General features: G+C 38.3%; 2 protein-coding genes across 4 annotated transcripts; one reads left to right on the top strand and one right to left on the bottom strand.

The window, feature by feature from the left end:
* Nucleotides 1-38: 38 nt before the first annotated feature.
* On the top strand, nucleotides 39-1657 carry mrpl14 (mitochondrial ribosomal protein L14). 3 transcript variants are annotated; one of them, XM_059359481.1, is made up of 3 exons: nucleotides 39-145; nucleotides 546-648; nucleotides 1170-1657. In XM_059359481.1, exons 2-3 carry the CDS (start codon nucleotides 569-571, stop codon nucleotides 1534-1536), a joined length of 447 nt encoding a protein of 148 aa, XP_059215464.1. In that variant the 5' UTR covers nucleotides 39-145; nucleotides 546-568; the 3' UTR covers nucleotides 1537-1657. The 3 variants fall into 3 exon arrangements, with proteins under 3 accessions (XP_059215464.1, XP_059215467.1, XP_059215466.1); XM_059359484.1 differs by lacking the exon at nucleotides 39-145 and adding an exon at nucleotides 252-341; XM_059359483.1 differs by lacking the exon at nucleotides 39-145 and having other exon boundaries at nucleotides 360-648.
* Nucleotides 1658-1856: 199 nt separating this feature from the next.
* Nucleotides 1857-11305, bottom strand: LOC131993529 (calpain-1 catalytic subunit-like). The gene is made up of 22 exons (XM_059359485.1): nucleotides 10693-11305; nucleotides 8853-9099; nucleotides 8263-8332; nucleotides 7365-7483; nucleotides 7140-7273; nucleotides 6870-7038; nucleotides 6643-6726; nucleotides 6467-6552; nucleotides 6294-6368; nucleotides 5564-5724; nucleotides 5282-5451; nucleotides 5156-5167; nucleotides 4807-5018; nucleotides 4660-4699; nucleotides 4476-4541; nucleotides 3881-3938; nucleotides 3639-3703; nucleotides 3435-3503; nucleotides 3271-3349; nucleotides 3066-3179; nucleotides 2923-2981; nucleotides 1857-2839 (listed from the first exon to the last, which is right to left on the bottom strand). Exons 1-22 carry the CDS (start codon nucleotides 10749-10751, stop codon nucleotides 2813-2815), a joined length of 2175 nt encoding a protein of 724 aa, XP_059215468.1. The 5' UTR covers nucleotides 10752-11305; the 3' UTR covers nucleotides 1857-2812.
* Nucleotides 11306-17432: the final 6127 nt, after the last annotated feature.

Here is a 17432-nt window from a genome sequence, read left to right as displayed (position 1 = left end):
TTTGTACGCCATGACAGTGGCGCCTTCACTGTGTAGCTTCTATATTCCCCTATTTCTACGTTTAATCCCAGCGCGTTTATATGACGCAAAATAAAGCAACATACAAGCTAACTGTGGCTGGTAGATGCTTTTGCTGTTTCTTCAGGTACGCTGGCTATTACGAGCAAAAACGGTCGACATTTAATAACATTTAGCAAACCAAAGCGCATCTTTTTTATTTGCAGTTTGGGGTATTTATTATGTAATGGGTGTGTTGTATTTATTAGCTATCTCAGCTAAAGGTGGTTGGTCGCGGTTTGGTGACGCTCCTCTTTGACATTGGCATGAAGCGTGACAGAAGGGTAACAAGATATACACTTTAGTCTTTTAATGTAAATGTGCCCGTGTCTGTGTGATCATTTAGGTCAAAGACTGTAAACCAAAATGAATATGCCTTGTAATTGAAACTTGTCCACTCACTGTGTGATTGTTGGCTAACGCTAGCGTTATCATTAGCAAACCTGTTAGCTTATTAGCTGCTAACCGTATTCAACTTCTCTTTGCAGCTGGCACAATATTTGCTTTAAACATGGCTCTCCCCCTGCTCTCAAGATCAATTGCTGGGCTCCTTGGAGAGTCCCCATCCATAATTCACCAGAGGACTTTTAGGTAAGAAGTTTTGTCAAGAACCCGATATTGTGACAAGGTTGCTGAAGTTGTTAAACCAGTTAAGTTACATGAAAAAAACATTTCATTTACTATCTCACTGAAGCCACTGTGGGTGCTATCGTTGTTTCATTTAGGTATTTCAGTCCTGATTTTAGGGAAGTCAATCAAAAAGGTTTGGGTTTGATATCAAAGCAGTGGACTGTAGCCAAATTATTTATTTTATCAGGCAGCTACAGCAGTAGGTGTGCCTCTTGGCACCCATGGTATATAACACAATTGAACTTCTGATTAACCTTATAACGCCCTTTATTCACTGTTGAATAAAGGAAGCAGCTTAAACATTTGCCTCCATATGACATGGTCCCCACAAACATACTTTTCAGTTGAAGGAGCAATTTCAGTGTTCTATTAAAGGCTGAATTTTTGCTTTAAATACAAAAAAGAATATCTTGCATGGTTGCTGACTGAAGGGGTTTGTGCAGGGCAGCTGTAATCAACCAATTCACTTTTTGTCTTGACAGTGTATCCGCTGTTGCAGCTGCCATTCAAAAGATGACAAGAGTGCGTGTGGTGGACAACAGCCCTCTTGGAAATACACCATATCACCGTGCACCAAGAGTGATCCATGTCTACACCAAGAATGGTGTAGGAAAAGTTGGTGACAAAGTGTTGCTTGCCATCAAAGGGCAGAAGAAGAAGGCGCTCATCGTTGGACACAAACAGCCTGGAGATCGCATGACTCCTCGCTTTGACTCAAACAATGTTGTTCTGATTGAGGAAAATGGGAACCCTACAGGCACTAGGATTAAGGTCCCTATACCTACACATCTACGCAATGTGGCGGGAGATTACTCTAAAGTCCTAGCAATTGCTAGTTCATTTGTTTAACAGGCATTGCAACTGTGATTTGTTCTTGATTTTTATTTCACATCTGCTTGGGGATATATTAACGTTATCCTTGTACATGTTCTTGTATTCAGTAAACTATAAAGAGTATACAAAACTGCAATTGTTGTCTTCATACAGTATTCTGTTAATGCATTACACTCGAGCCTTATTCAACATGTTTGGCATTTAACTGAGGCCCCTCTGTGCTTACAACAAATATAACCTTCACCTTAAAGGCATAGCATAAGAGCTTCTGGGGCAGTTTGAGCAGCCAAATGTGGGTCAAACTCATACTATCATGAACAAACTGAGAAAGCGTGAACTGTGAGGGAAATATTTATTAAAGGCACAACATACATTCACAACGCAAAACACATGACTGGCATATTTTTAATAGCTGTTTATAACATGGTGTCATGTATAAGGCATTTAGTATGATCCCTGTAATGTCACTTGATTGGACTTGAATACAGTATTTCTCACCAATGCGAGGCAACTTTAGTAGCTGTTTCTCTAAGATCCCAGTGCAAAATAAAAAAACATTAAGTAATGTAAAACTTAACATAATTTAAAGAAAATTATTTGTGTAATACACTTACTAAACTTTAGTATCAAATGCCAAAAAAAAAATGAGGGGAAAACCGTTAACATCAGTTCAGGTCTGTACTGCCATCTAGAGGTGCAGAAATGAAATTACCAAATTAAAACAAATTCCTGTAAAAAAAAAAAAAACTTTCTTAAATCAGGAAAAAGGAAAGAAGTGCAGAATGATTTAGAGAAATAAGACTTCACTTTTTTAAAGCAGACTATTCAGATTTCTTCAATGTTTTGTTTTCCTTAGTAAAACTACTTTTTCAGTTTTTGTTAGTTTTAATTTTGAAATAATGACTAGTGAAATAGTTGTGAGAGAATCAGTTCTTACAGACAACAAAACTAAAATGAACTTACAATACACATAACCACTAGTGATTTTTTGTCATGCACAGACTCATGCCGTTACAGAAATGACAGATTTATGTGGCACAGTGACTGTACTGTATATATATATACTGTAGGTTTGCATAGTTTCTAAAATTTGTCCGGGAGACACTTGGCTTGGTTGGACTTTGGTATCCCGTTATACAGCTGTTTTACTACTTGACGTACGCTGAGGTTGGATGTGTAAAAAGGATTAGCAGGTCGCTAAGGCTGAGGGGACTTCAGTTCTCTAGATACATGGCAATCTGCAGGCACTGTACTTCTGCTGCACAACTTCCTCCAGAGAAGACGCCCCTCTTCAACCACACATTGTCAGGTAAAGCCACTGCCAATATGAGAAAACAAGGTGAGATGAAAATAAAAGATTCACAAAATGTACTGAGATTCCCTTTTTAAAGATATTTCTACCTCTGTGAGGTTCATCTCAGCCTCTCCTGATCCCTCTTTGTCGAACAGCTTGAAAGACCCTGTAAAAGATCCACAAATAATACTTAATAGTCCCCAAACATACATTATAACTTTAGAATAACATCTCTTACAATAATACTCACTAAACATGGTTTCAAGCTTGACCAAGCAGCAGATGAAGTTGTCAAAGTCAACCATCTCATTCTCTGCATACCGGGCTACCAAGACCTGGTGCAGTCTGTTATTCAGTTTAAAACCTACACAGGAAGACAAATATAAAAGAAGGGGTTACACTCTTCATCTGTGAGTGTATGTACAGTAAAAAATTGTGGAAATAATAATAAACACCTGCTGCCTCCACAGCAAGACGCATCTCATATGAACTCATGGCTCCTGACTTGTCGAGGTCAAAATCTCTAAAAACGACCTGGGAGATAGAGGCAAACGTGTAAATAGAAATACACAAAATCTAAGTATGACCATGACATTGTTATTATTTTATTCTTTCTCACCAGCCACTTTCGGATCTTGTTCCAGAGGATCTGAAACTCCACCAGCCCTAAACGGGCACTACCATCTTTCTGGTAAACACGGTGTAAAGGGGTGAAACCACACAATCACTAGCATGCTAAATGATTGATTTTTTAATTTAGTTTGAGTAAAATCAATGTAGTTCAGTTTTTGATCCATTCCTGCCTGATCACTCAAGAGGATACATCCATCAGGTTGACCATGGTCCTGCATGATTCCATACTGAAGCCATCAGTCTTCAGATCTTTGTCTGAAATAGCAAAAACACTCATCTATGTTTGGTCTACTAAAGACACAGTGGCACAGTGGCAGTCCAGGAAATGGGTGTTGTACACTCCACAGTGGAATCTCATACAGTAGTGAGAGATGAATGACTAATCTGTACATTTTCCAGTAGCTATGAACTGTTAATTAAAAATAAACTCACGCCGGGAGACGACTCTGTTTAGAATGGTCCGAAGCTCATGAATAGAAATCTCCATGTCCTGGAAAAGCACAGAGGAAAGGAAAAGAATTTGCAGGGGTTTTTTATTTTTTTTATTTTTTACAAATAATACTATTTAGGATGTTTTTCAATATGATCTAAAATAGCACTAAAATACAAATGCAATGTATTTTATTATATTTGAACTTAATCACATTATTCATATTTACTATAACATCTCTTCATTTAAAATACATCTGCAGAATCAGTGCAAGAGATGGTGGTAGGTGCAGTGGATAGAGATGGGCAGGCATGTGTGTTTGCATGGGTGTTTCAGTGTGTTTTTGAGTTCCAGGGACAATAAAGTAAAATCACAATAAGAGACAGGACACAGGATACAGATATATCAGCATTTAAAATCAGTAAAATGCTGTCAAAAAGAAAAAAGACATGGAGAAAACTAAATGAAATATGGCTATTAATTTGCGGTGGATTAAGATCACGGATGACTTTCATCATTATTACCAATTACTATTAGTCCTGTGTGAATAGAGCTAAAGATGCAAAACAGTAAGATGGCTTGTTTTTCAGAGCTTACCTCTCCTGCTAACTGGGCAAACATGGACTTAAAACTGTCATCAATGTCATCTTCAGTTACTTCCTCCTGCAGAAAACCACAAATAGCAATGCATTGGTACATATCGAGGGTTCTAGTTATGTCCTGCAATTCATGTAGAAAAGTATGCAACATTTTTTTTTAGTAAAATCTCACTGGTACATACATCATCTCCTAAATCGGCAGAGATTTCATCATCCAGTTCTCTGCAATGGACAAAAACGCATGAAAAATTTTTTTTGCATGATATTCAAATTCCTCCACAATAACAATACATAAGTGGACATTAAAATCACATGCAAAAGACACTAACTCTGTTTCCGATTGCTTCTCAGTGAAGACTCTGAGGACAAAGTCAGCCTCCTTACTGGGCTCAAAGGTGGATGGGACGATGAGGTACTCTCCAGGGGGCAGACGAAGCCGTGTGCTCACCTCTCGCAGGTTGATGAAGGTCTCCGAGCGAGCACACGACGAATGTGCCAAGAAGAAGTTTTTCTTTAAATGGACATTCTGACAGCCTTTAAACTGAGCGCAGAATGAAAAAAATACTTGGTTTGAGATGCAGTTGCATATTTTAAGGTTCATTTAATCCATTAAGGAATGATTATGATCAAAATTCTTTAAATTATATTAACAGTGGTAGTAATTGATGCTCTGCTTACCTCTTCTGGAATCTGAAAAGAAGATAAGGGGAAATACATTTATCAGCAGAGGCAATTGCTTTTATGAAATAATGAAACAATTTGAAGGGTTAAGTGATGGAACTGATTTTCCACCTTTGTTCTCACCTCATAAAGAGCAAAGCCGATGGTGTGCATGTCCTGACCTTGCTTCCGATATCTGCGGCGGTCTTTCTGCATGAGAGCTACCAAAAAGCTGCACGCCACCTCATCGTCCTCTGGGTCATCATCCTCCTCCAGCAGGGTGATCTTGTACTGAGGGTTGATCCAAAATGTGTCTGCACAGATGGTGCAACAATTGGTTAGCCATTTTCATGATCTTTGGTTTAATCTATGGGTAGACTTTACATTTAAAGGCATTTTTCCTGTGACCATACGGTTCGGACTCACTGGGGTTGTTCCTGCAGCCTCCAGCGGTGCTGCCTCTCCTCCATGTGCCGTAGAACTTCATGGTGTTCCAGTGACTGACACCGTCGTCACTCAGGGCATCAGGAGTCAAGTTACAGATCTCCAGCCGAGAAAACTGCCTCTTGAATTCACTGAAGGACATCCTGAAGGATTAAAATACAATTTTAGGTCAGAAACTTGAATGCAACTTTTTTTAAAGAATAGTTTGGGGAAATACACTCATTCCCTTTGTTGCAGGAACTTATATGAGAAGATTAACAACACTCTATTGTTTGTATGGTGACTATTAAGTAACTACCCAAACTCTGTCCGAAGGTAACAAAACTTCCGCATACCAGCATCTCACTGATTAACCAAATATATCTCCAATGACTAATCGTATCCCCTCCATGAGCAGGGTATACGATTATAAAAAACTAAATATTTGTGTTGAAATGTGAACTTTAGAGGTGCTGGTTGTCTGATTTAATTTGCATTGGCATAGAGCCATCTAGCCACTTCATTTCTCCCCACAAGTTCTCTGCAGACACAGACACCACCACACACTTCTAATGGGTCATAAGTCATGATTGAGATGGAAAGCATTGTTAGAGTTCCGCTTTAATATTTCATGAAACTGTTTTATGTTTCCCCAAAACATAAAATCTGCCCTTTAAAATACCAAATGTTCATAATATTGTCAGGTAATACTAAAGAACCTGACACATCTTACCAAAACTCCCCGTCTTCCATCTGCAGATGCAGGTCTTCTCGTTCAGACGGGTCAATCTCGTCCCATTCAGGGGAACTACACACCACGAGACAGATAAACATTCAGTGAGAGTTAAACTACTCATAAAAGAAGATTAGTACACAGGGGCATTTTTTAAGCAATGGCACACTCACTTGTCACTCCAGGCACCAGTCCACTCCACCTGACCCCAGGGGTTACGTACCCGGATCAGGCGTTCCATGTTGCCTCGGAAATCAACCTACAAAAAACATGGAGTGATGATGAGCAACTTAGGACCATTAATATTATTTATAATGGAAACCGACAACAGAGCAATACACAGACAGACCTCCTTCAGTCCAGTGAGTGAGTAGGCGTGGCCCTTCACAAGCTTCTTGAAAGTCACGGCCTCCATGTCGAAGGCACTGGTGATCTGTATTAATATAAAAACAGGATTACTGCAATTGTCTACGGGTACAGAAATGAATAGAAGTGCTTTTAACGTTATTAGTTTTCTCAAGATGGTGCAACATTGATCTGCGTGTCTCGTGGTTTGCCAGCATGTTCTGCTCTTACATCAATAGAGCAGCCCAGCAGAGAACCTCTCTCCAGGGCTTTGGCAATTATCCTGTGCAGATCTCTGGGAGCACTGCGGAGCTCGTACATCTCAGACACACCACCTGTGAAGTCCTCGAAGCCTTCAGTGGTGCTTCCTCCAGACAGAGCCTCATAGGAGCCATTCAGCCTGATACCACATAATAGCAGCACTTCAGCATGTGATTTACAATTTCCAACTAAATACACTCACATTGAATAATTTAATAACTGGGCTCCTTTACTACCTACTTGGCGTAAGCTTTCTCCAGCAGTGCACTCCAGAACTCATTGCCCTCAGCAGAATGGACAAACATGAGCTCCCCGTCTTTGACAGGCAGTCTGTCATCGATCACAACATCCACCCATTCACCGAACTGCCAGAACTGCAGCACAGAGCAATAATCAACAACCCCATCAATCTGATTTGCCCTTCTCACACTTGATACAAAGTGCAAAGCTTAGATCTTAAGGTACCTGAAAGTGGAAGATTCCAGCATAGTCATCTTGGAAGGACTGCCCATGTGGGACAACCCGATGGAGAAGCCTTTCATTGAGGGTGAGAGAGGCGATTGCTGCTAAGAGCCAGCAGTCCCCTGCAAGTGAGAAGAAACAATTAGTGACCTTTATGTGACCTCACCACAGATTTAACATGAACAACAAGAAGCCTTTCCCATTTCCCAGTTTTCAGATCCTCATTTCCTTTCCCCGCCTTCTCATGTGGCTCATTATCTGCACCCACAGGAGATGTGAGCCGAGGAGACGAGGAGAGAGGCAAGTTGAAAGGAGTTGAGTCAACAGACACATGAAAAAAATGAAACATCCTTGTCTCAGAGCAGTCATTTTTAAAGGACATAAATAAAATATGACTTGTGGCCAAGTTCTATCAACTGTCTTTTGTAAAATCTCTTTTATACGTCATGGGCGTCTCTGTTTGCAGCTCTATTTGATTAATTTGCTTATTTTGTCAATTTTAATTAAAAAAAAGCTAAGCAAAACATTAAACATTTCAGAGCTGACTCGATCTAAATGTTGAAACAAAGAGCTGTTAAAACATACGTTATAACCAATGTCAATGTTATTCTATTTCTTATCTTTTATTACTACCTTGACTTCCCTTGGCATGTTTGTAATTGTAGATTAGTGTTTAAAAATTGATGCATTTTGTCTTAATAAAGTTGTTTTAAAAAAAGCATGGCTGTCAAAAAGACATAAGCAAAGGTGTATCCTCGCTCATAGCTCCTCCAGTAAGCCTCCTTGCTCCCTTCTGCTCAAGATGCATTTTATAAATGGGGATGTCCGAAAAGAAGGAATTGATTTCCAGGTCACAATTTGAAAGACTAAGAGCTGCGAGGCACAAAATCGAACGACTCACCCAGCGCTCCCTGACAGATGTCCGTTCTGGTGGCACCACCCACAATGAACTGAGGGTCATCTGTCAGTTCCTGCGGAGAAATTAAATGTGCAAGTGAAGACAGTCAAATTAATGTCAGAATATGTTGCTAGCCTAAATTCTATGATCTACTTTAAAAGGTGACATTTCCTTCAAACCGTTGCTATTCTCGCATCTAAGCGTCAACCTCCTGTCTTTAATGAAGCACTGTAAACAAATGTCAGAGTGAGGGAGTGGTCAGAGAATGCCATGCAATGCCAACAGCTGCAGTGGCCTGAGAGGTTCCTGTCCCTGCTTGTCCTATTCTGTCTGAGTTTACAGACATGAAATAACAGTGTCATGTGATATGTTTGTTTATATGACATGTTTGTCTGTTCCACTCTCTCAACTCTCACATATCTTCCACTCATCACTATTAAGAGTCATAAACACACGCAAGTTGAGAAATATTACAGGAGAAGCAATACAAAGAAGGATATATCCATCTTTAGGTCAGGAGTCTGTGACTGATTTTCATCTCTATATGAGTTTTTATTTCATTTTAGTTTTATGTATTGGTGGTAACCACTCACTGTGGGCCTCATCCACTCAACATCTCTAGTTTTGGAGGAATAGGGGGCGAGTTCCTTGAACCCCAGGGATGGAGGCTCAGCAGGGAAACAGGGATCTTCAAACAAGCAGCCCGACTCCACACATTCCTGCTTCAGTGCCTCGTAGTCCTGGTTCGAGAAGGGCAAAGCCTGTTCCTGGGAGCCCATGCCTTCTGCCCGTAGCCTGTTGGCGTGTATAGCTGCAGATATCCCTCCAGCTGGATACATACTGGTGCAAGATAGAAATGTGTGAGTGTGCACAGTGCTGTCTATTAATAGCAGAAAAGCTTAATGGTGGCACACTCTTGTCTAAGAGTTACAGCACAGCAATCAGGTGTGTAAAAAATATGTTCACACTAATGATGAGGACATTTTTTTTGCTAATTGGACTGAATCTGCCTTCAACTAACAGAAACCTGAATACAAAGTAAATTATATGTTAAAAAAACAAAAAGTAAGTAAAGTCAGTAATCAAAAAGGACACAAAACTTTTTTGTTTCCAATTAAAGAAGTTACAACACTACGAAAAAGAAAAGTTTGGTGAACTCAAAATTTCAAGGCAACAAACTTTGATAAAATTTTAAGTTGGACAATTAAACTAAATATTCTAAGTTTTGTTTTTGAGTTTGCTCAACTCTGAAATTAGATTTTTGTCAACTCAACTGTAAATTGTACTAACTTATAATTTTACATTGTAATAACTTGTAATCCTTACTTCTGCTAACTTCTGCAATGTGCTGAATTTACGATTGTAACGCTGCTATGAAATGTCAGCTAATGTTGCGACCACAATTTTGAGTTAGCATTAATACACTAATGGCTACTCTTGTAGCTGTAACAAGCAGCGCGGCTAGCATCAATTGGCCACTAGCATCAGTTAGCCGCTAGCATCAGTTAGCCGCTAGCTTTCGCTAATGACCGAATTTCACCGATTTCCCGCATTTCACAACAAAGAAATAAGAGTTAGCAGAACTATTATCTCTTGTTTTGAACCCCAACTTAAAGATATAAGTAACAACAACTCACCAACTTGTTTTTGAGCAGACAACTGGCTTCCTTTGTTGTGCTAACTTACATTATTGCCCTAAATGTCAATAATTTATATTTCCAAGTTTTACCAACTTAAACCACTGTTTTAGGCCAAAAATTACAAGTTGGCTTTTTTGCAGTGAAAGAACTTTATTTTGTGTTGTTTGGTGGCACCTGTGGGCAAAAGCAGGTGCTTCGATAAGCACCAGAATGCTGTTAGAAAACATCTTATTTAACTGCAGCAGTGTCTGACAGTCTGCTCCACTTAAAACTGGTTCTTGTTCTTCCGTGCCCCCCTTTCCTCCATCAAAACTGCTGCATTGTTGGCTCCCAGGAAGCAAGGAAAGCAGCTGTCTGAGCTAAAGAAGGTTCTGAGGAACCTGTAGGATTTCATCTGAATCCAACCCAATGGTGGCTGGCATTTTAAATAACTATGCAGAAATAGCCAATATTCTCACTGATGGTCTTGCTTGTGTAGGCCATATAGATACATCAATTGAGACTGTTTATCAACCAGTTAAAAGTTCCTTATAGTTGCTTTAAACTTTTCTCAGAGAAGTGGGATTTGTGACATCAATATTTCTAATGTCCTGCTACGGCCCTGCAAATGCAAAATACTGCAAATAATTATTTTTTTTATGTGAAATGAAAGTTAGTGACTGACACAAGTAAAAGCCCAGCATAAAATGACAGACATAAAGAAAATAGTGAACAGAAAAAAAAAGATTACTGAGGAATGTGAGAAAAGACACCGCCACCTTAAACACAACAAAAGAACTTAGAAACATGATACCTTGTCTTTATAGGTCTGCTGAGAGGGAGAATGAGACAAAAAAGAGAGACAAAGATCATTCACTCAAGTTTTGGCACTAGTAAAGAGAAAGTGCTTTTTCTTCAAAATGATTTAAATAGCAGTAAGATGCAGAAACTTGTGCAGCCCTAATGGATCTTAGTGTTTACCACTCAGCGGGAGTCCGTTTCTCCTCACTAAAAGCACTTGTAACTCAGTATGCTGAAGAGTTTCACAACTTTCAGTCAAGTCACCAGGGAGGACATATAAGTCTCTTTGTGAGGAGTTAAAAACAAACAAATGTGTCAAGAAGTTACATTTAAAGTTGTGACTTGGCTTTCCCTTTTTGAATCAGTGCAGGAATAACCAGGGCATCGGATGATCTTTTATACTGCTCTGCTGCTGGAAAGGAATCCTAATGAGCTCAGTTCAATAGACAGCCCATTGAATGTAAGAGGGGGACACTTGGATGCAGCTACAGTGGTGACAAACAGGGAGATCCATGATTTTTTTTTAAAAATGAGTTAAGTTTCTCCAATGATTTAGAGGAAAAAAGGATGCTGCTGTGCAAAACTGGTTATGCTTGTGATAGAAACAATCCTGCAGGCAAGGACATTGTTTACAGGGCAAACCCCCCCCCCAACACAGAGGCCCCTCGTGCCCTTAGTGTCTGCAGGAATGTCTCTCTGCTCTGTCCAACAACTAGAGAGAGAGACCACTGCTGCCTAATGATCAAAGGATATCTCGATTTCCCCCAATGGGCAGAGAACAGCTGATCCATGCATTCCTGTGATGATGATGTCATCTATAGGACTTCAACCTCAACAATGCCTCTATAACAACCATCAGCCTCTCTGTCAAAACACTGGGGTCCCTTGCTACTCTAAAATAATGCTGCATGCGTCTACTGCTTTCATTAAAGGCCTGTTACTATCAGAAAGTCCCAGCCCGTCTGTCAGACGTAATGCAGGCTCAGATTGTTTACAGCACCTGTTCAAGAGTACAAGTAGGCCTGTCTTTTTTATAAGCCCCGGCCTGCAGACTGCCTCAAACACTTCTGAAAACAATAGACACAACCACATGCTGAATTTAATCCGTGTGCCTAGATAAAACAGCTTTAACAGAGTTACTATTATTAGTGCCGTAGCAGCGTGCAGTATATTAAATCAAACAAACCGCACGGTGGCCTAGACTACAATAAAACCCCGAGGTACCGTTAACTTTAAGCTAATTAACACATAAATTGAAATAAAAATAAAACAACAAGACGATTGCACTCACCGCCGCTGTGAATGTAACTTAAAGCTTCTTCAAAATGAGTCAGATACTGTTAATCGTATAAATCTGTGAAAGGGGGCAGTGGTAGTCAGGTCCGATCCACCCCTTTCTGCTGCACACACACTGCACACACACTGCAGGGAAGACCAGCCTCTACAGGAGGAGGGGCCACGGCACCACACACACACTGCCGCTAGAGGTGCTGGTGGTGTGGGGATCACATTAAATGGATGCTTCTTGTGAAAGTGTAGGACATGCCATCACCCTGTTAAAATGATCGCTTAACTCATTTTTTAAAGTTTTGCAGGAAACACAAAAAACTTCACCAAAAGTGTAACATATGACAATTATTTATCATTTCACTCAAAAAAGATGTAACAAAGGATGGCTATTGGCATAATAATAACACTGTGTCTAAATTATGTAACTTAAGAGAAATAAATGACTTAGGCAATTTTTTGAACATGCCTTTGTGACTTAAGCAAGATATGATAGCACTTTATTTTGAAGGTGTCTACATAAGAGTCACACAGGCCTGTCAGAAATATGACAACTATCTTGAGCATTAATGTTACTTCAAAGCGTCATTATTGTTCATGACACATCCCATTCTTATCCTGCTGTATCTTATTTTATCTTATTTATATTTTTCTATTTCCCTGTTTTAATTGACTGTTTTCAATTTTGTCTTGCTGTTTTTAATGTTTATGTAAAGCACTTTGAATTACCTTGCGTTGAATTGTGCTGTACAAATAAATTTGCCTTGCCTTGCCTATGTCATGTTTATGACACGCTCATGTCACTCTTATGTAGACTCCTTCAAAATAAAGTGTTACCATATCTTGCTTAAGTCACAAAGGCATGTTCAAAAAATTGCCTAAGTCACATTTTATTTTGACTTTGGCGTAATTAATCTGCTTAAGTCACACACTTGACATAGGCCATTATCTTAAAGGGGTAAAATCACATGATCTGATCAACTGAGGGTGTAGGCGATTTTACCATATGTGGCCGGCGTCATGAGGAGATGATTTAGGCAAAAAAATAAAATAAATTTGACAAAAAATGACATAGGCGATTATTTTAACAGTGTGACGATATTTGTCGCCATGCAATTCAGTGAAATTACATAGTAATACAAGAAGGTATACAACAGTAATGCAAGAATAAGCACTGTCAATCACAAGGCTAAAGCAATCAATGCAAGTTTAAAAGCTTTATATTGGATTGGGAATACATATATTAATGAATAATATATTAAATGAATTAATATTATATGCAAGTTTCAATTGCTGCTTTAGGTTTTATGATATGTCATGACTTGTGCACTGAATGTATAACATATACAGTGCCTAACAAATGTATTAGACATTAGTAAATCAGTCAATTCCCCCCGGTCCAACACACAATTAAACTCTACACCTATTGTGTAATGAATAATACTTGACCTAGCTCTACTAAGAGCTGCCATAAAACATTAGTTGATTTTTTTAATGCTAAATTATAATCATTATTGTTATCCATGAATTATAAAGTTAACACATATTGTTATTTCTTGAATAAGATGTCAAATTATAGTTATTTACTGGCATTCCTGAACAGAAAAATGTATTTTAGTGGTTGAATGTCAGAGAAGCCCAGTGAACCGGCTCAAATCTGGTTTGTTATTTGCCAAACAAATAACAATAACATTTTAGTTTTAAACAAGCTTTTGAAAGATTTCTAATATATTTATGTTTTCTCATTTTTATGACAGTTGGTCTAATACATTTGTTAAGCACTGTACATGGAGCTATTACACTGCAAAAAAAGAAAAGTTGGGTGAACTCAAAATATCAAGGCAACAAACTTCGATAAAATTTTAAGTTGGACAATTAAACTAAATAGTTTAAGTTTTGAATTTATGTTTGCTCAACTCTGAATTTCTCTGGCACGATTGTAACGCCGCTATGAAATGTCAGCTAATGTTGTGACCACAATTTTGAGTTAGCATTGATACGCTAATGGCTACTCTTGTAGCTGTAACAAGCAGCGCCGCTAGCATAAGTTAGCCGCTAGCATCCGTTAGCCACTAGCATCAGTTAGCCACTAGCTTTCGCTAATGACCGAATTTCACAACAAAGCAATAAGAGTTAGCAGAACTATTGTCCCTTGTTTTGAACCCCAACTTAAAGATATAAGTAACAACAACTCACCAACTTGTTTGTAAGCATACAACTGGCTTCCTTTGTTGTGCTAACCTACATAGTTTTAGGCCAAAAAATACAAGTTGTTTTTTTTGCAGTGTAGAGCCATCAGGGAATTTTGAGATACTGATTTGAGAGGGGGAAATTCACAGATTACCCATATGGCAGAATATGTAGTTTTGTAGAATATAAACTTTTTTTTATGTGTATTGTGCACTAATTTTGCATGGTGACTATGCAAAGGTACTCAGAATGCTGCTTTTTTTTTAAACAAATAACCTCATCAAAGAATGTTAAACATTGTTATACATTATTATACAATGTATTACATTGTCAATAAATTCTAGAAATGCAAACTGGAATAATAATAAATAAATAAAAATGAGATAAACAGCTAAAAAGTCTTGTAGCTATATATTTTATGTATAACATGCACATTACACCCCAAACATGTTTTCCTCAAAAGAAGAAACACAGAAATAGTCTTCAATCCAAAGAAGTGCCAGAAGTATTTCTATTAATGTGCTGTATTAAGAAATAGTCTTGTAAGTAATGTAGAGCTGAATTTAAGTAATAATATCCATAAATGTACAGCATATAATATTATATTTAAGGCTGAGAAAAAATAATTTATTACACAGAAGTAAAGTACAGTCAAGTAGCAAATGTCACAAGTTAACAAGAGTGGGCTACATAAACTATTTTTGTCTTCAGTTCACATGTATGCAAGAGAAACTGAAAGCACTAGAATATAAACTACACTGCTGACAGATAACAGTAAACATTTATAATAGCCTCATTCATTTAAAGTATATAATTGTCCCTTGGGTAAAATTCAACTCTAATCTATGTCAGTCCTCTTGCAATCTGGAACAGTTGTGTGTCACCTGAGCGATAAAGTGCAGTAAACAGCTGTAAAGGTCAAAGGTCACCTGAGGAGTGACTACTATAAGTATAGATGTTACTATCCTTTGTTTGATTATAATTTAGCCAGGAGTTTGTGTCAAAATGGAATATTTATTTTAAGGTTGAAGAGAGCATGACTCATAACAAAGGAAATGACACTGCTACTGTCAGAATGATTGCAGATAACTGAACTGACTCCTCACCTCAATCATGCAAATTAACACACAGAATAAGACAAATAGTTTTGTTGGACAAAAATGACACGCAGGGCTGGCAGAGTAATTAAAGAGCATTATTTAAAGAGCCTAAAAGACCTGTTTTTTAAATCTGCTTTTTACTTTCTTACTGGGTTGACGTGGCTGAGATCAGTTGGACAAACAGTCATGTCACATTTATCTGTGCACTATTTAGAATTTGGTGTTTCACAACTTTCTTTGGTGAAGTGTTTGGTCAATCGTAAAACCACACACACACAATCCCGATGAAGTAGATCAGCTGAGTTTAGACCAATTTAATGTTAATGTTATAGAGACATTTTTCAATTTTCAGGTGCCATTAAAGTTTATCTTATCACTATTTTGTATTTACCAAGGATGAAATTACTCTGTAGAATTTGAAAGGAGTTGTTCATGAGAATTAGAGACAATTATCATCCAACTCTGCTGTTTAACAGGCAGATGCTTACATAAAAAAAAGCTCAAATAAATCCAATGTACACTCCTTGTTTAGCATTAAACAGCAGCAAACAAAGTTAGTGGCTGGCTGGTGAAGATAGTGGAGCATATAGCAGCTAAAAAGCCTGGTGGAGAACAAATCTGACCTCAAAGAATTATGTTCATAAAAATAACTCAAAATCAATTCTAATGATATGCCACTCAGTGTCTGATAAACAGGCAACTGTTTGCTAACCATACATACCAACTGTATTTAATATTAAGGACAATACATTTTGTTTAAAAAAGAATGGTTGGCTCCTGTTTTATCTATTACACTACTAGCAACTGTAGAAGCCATAGCGATGGTGCATTCAGGCTAACAGTTTATATTTATCCAATGATCAGTAATAGCGCACTCTATCTACTATCATTATATTAAATATATATATATATTATAAGTTGTAGTTATTTGAATGAAACAATTATGTCTCATGTATGTGTATCATGAAAAGAGGAGAGGTATGGCTATTATTGGCACTCATTTGTCATGTCAGTGTTCACAAACAAGACTGTGTACACACATCATTCAGTGGTGTATTACCCACCCTTCTTCCAGCTTCCCACAATCCTGTGAGCTTTGAAGGTAATGTGGATAACCTCAGAATTGCTACATAAGAGGATAGTAACACACACGACATGCACTGCTCATTATGTTGATCTCCACACTGGCACAGAAGTTCTATAGCAGCCACTCTGCACCACCTGCACTGGTCTGTAGTTTATTAAGTGCTCTATAATCGACAGTTATAGCCATTGTCTTTTCTGTTGTCCATTCTGAGGTAATCTAAACAAGGGTGGATTCACCACCATTCACTACCTTTCATGCACATCCTTACTATGCGGTACTTCTGAGGCTTACACATGAATCACCTTTTTATAAAACAAACAGTATTGTATTGAACAGTTGAAACAGCAGCGTAGCTCCGGACTGAACCAGCTGATCACTGACCGAGAACTGTTTGTCTAAGGATTAGCTCAGCTGTACTTAGCATTGAGGATGTAAGCACAGAATAAGGATATAAGATGATGTAAGAGCATATTCAATATATTATTTTTTAAAGTTGAATGGGCCTACAGGCAGACTTCCCCCAGGCGGCTCAGGGTTGTCATTCAAATCACATTCTTATTCTTGCTCAATTTCACACTTGCTTCATTGCATGCATTTAATCTTTGCTTTCACAACTCTCTGCTGTAGGCACTACATATAATCGCTTCCAATAACCCTGTTGGAGAAAAAAACCTCAACCATTATTTCTTTTTTTTTGCTGTATATATTCTTTGTTAATTTAAATAAGGATAAGTGTTTCTTTGCTCTGTTTTATATCCATCAGTAAGTGAGAGACAATAAAATACAAGAAATTGCCCACACAAACACACACACAAAACTTAAAATGATGTAATGACGGTGGTGCTTTAATTTGCCCTTAGGCGTGTCTGTTTGTATTTCAACCGTGGCCACAGCCTTTACTTTGCAGATTTGCTTAGGGTTGCTTCTGTCTGTTTTTCTTTCCTCACCTGTCCATTGGAAGCCCCTCCCTGTCTGTGATTCCACCCTTTCCTCCCCTCACCTGTGGCAGCTATAAAAGAAGCTGAGACAAGACTGACACAAAGAGAAAAATCAGGATTCAAGGAGTCTGTATACACTTCAGAGGTGAGG

Source organism: Centropristis striata, chromosome 20 (assembly GCF_030273125.1).
Source record: "Centropristis striata isolate RG_2023a ecotype Rhode Island chromosome 20, C.striata_1.0, whole genome shotgun sequence".
Taxonomy (NCBI): Eukaryota; Metazoa; Chordata; class Actinopteri; order Perciformes; family Serranidae; genus Centropristis; species Centropristis striata.
Note: the sequence above shows the minus strand (reverse complement) of the source record. Positions and strands in the feature narration are given on the sequence as shown.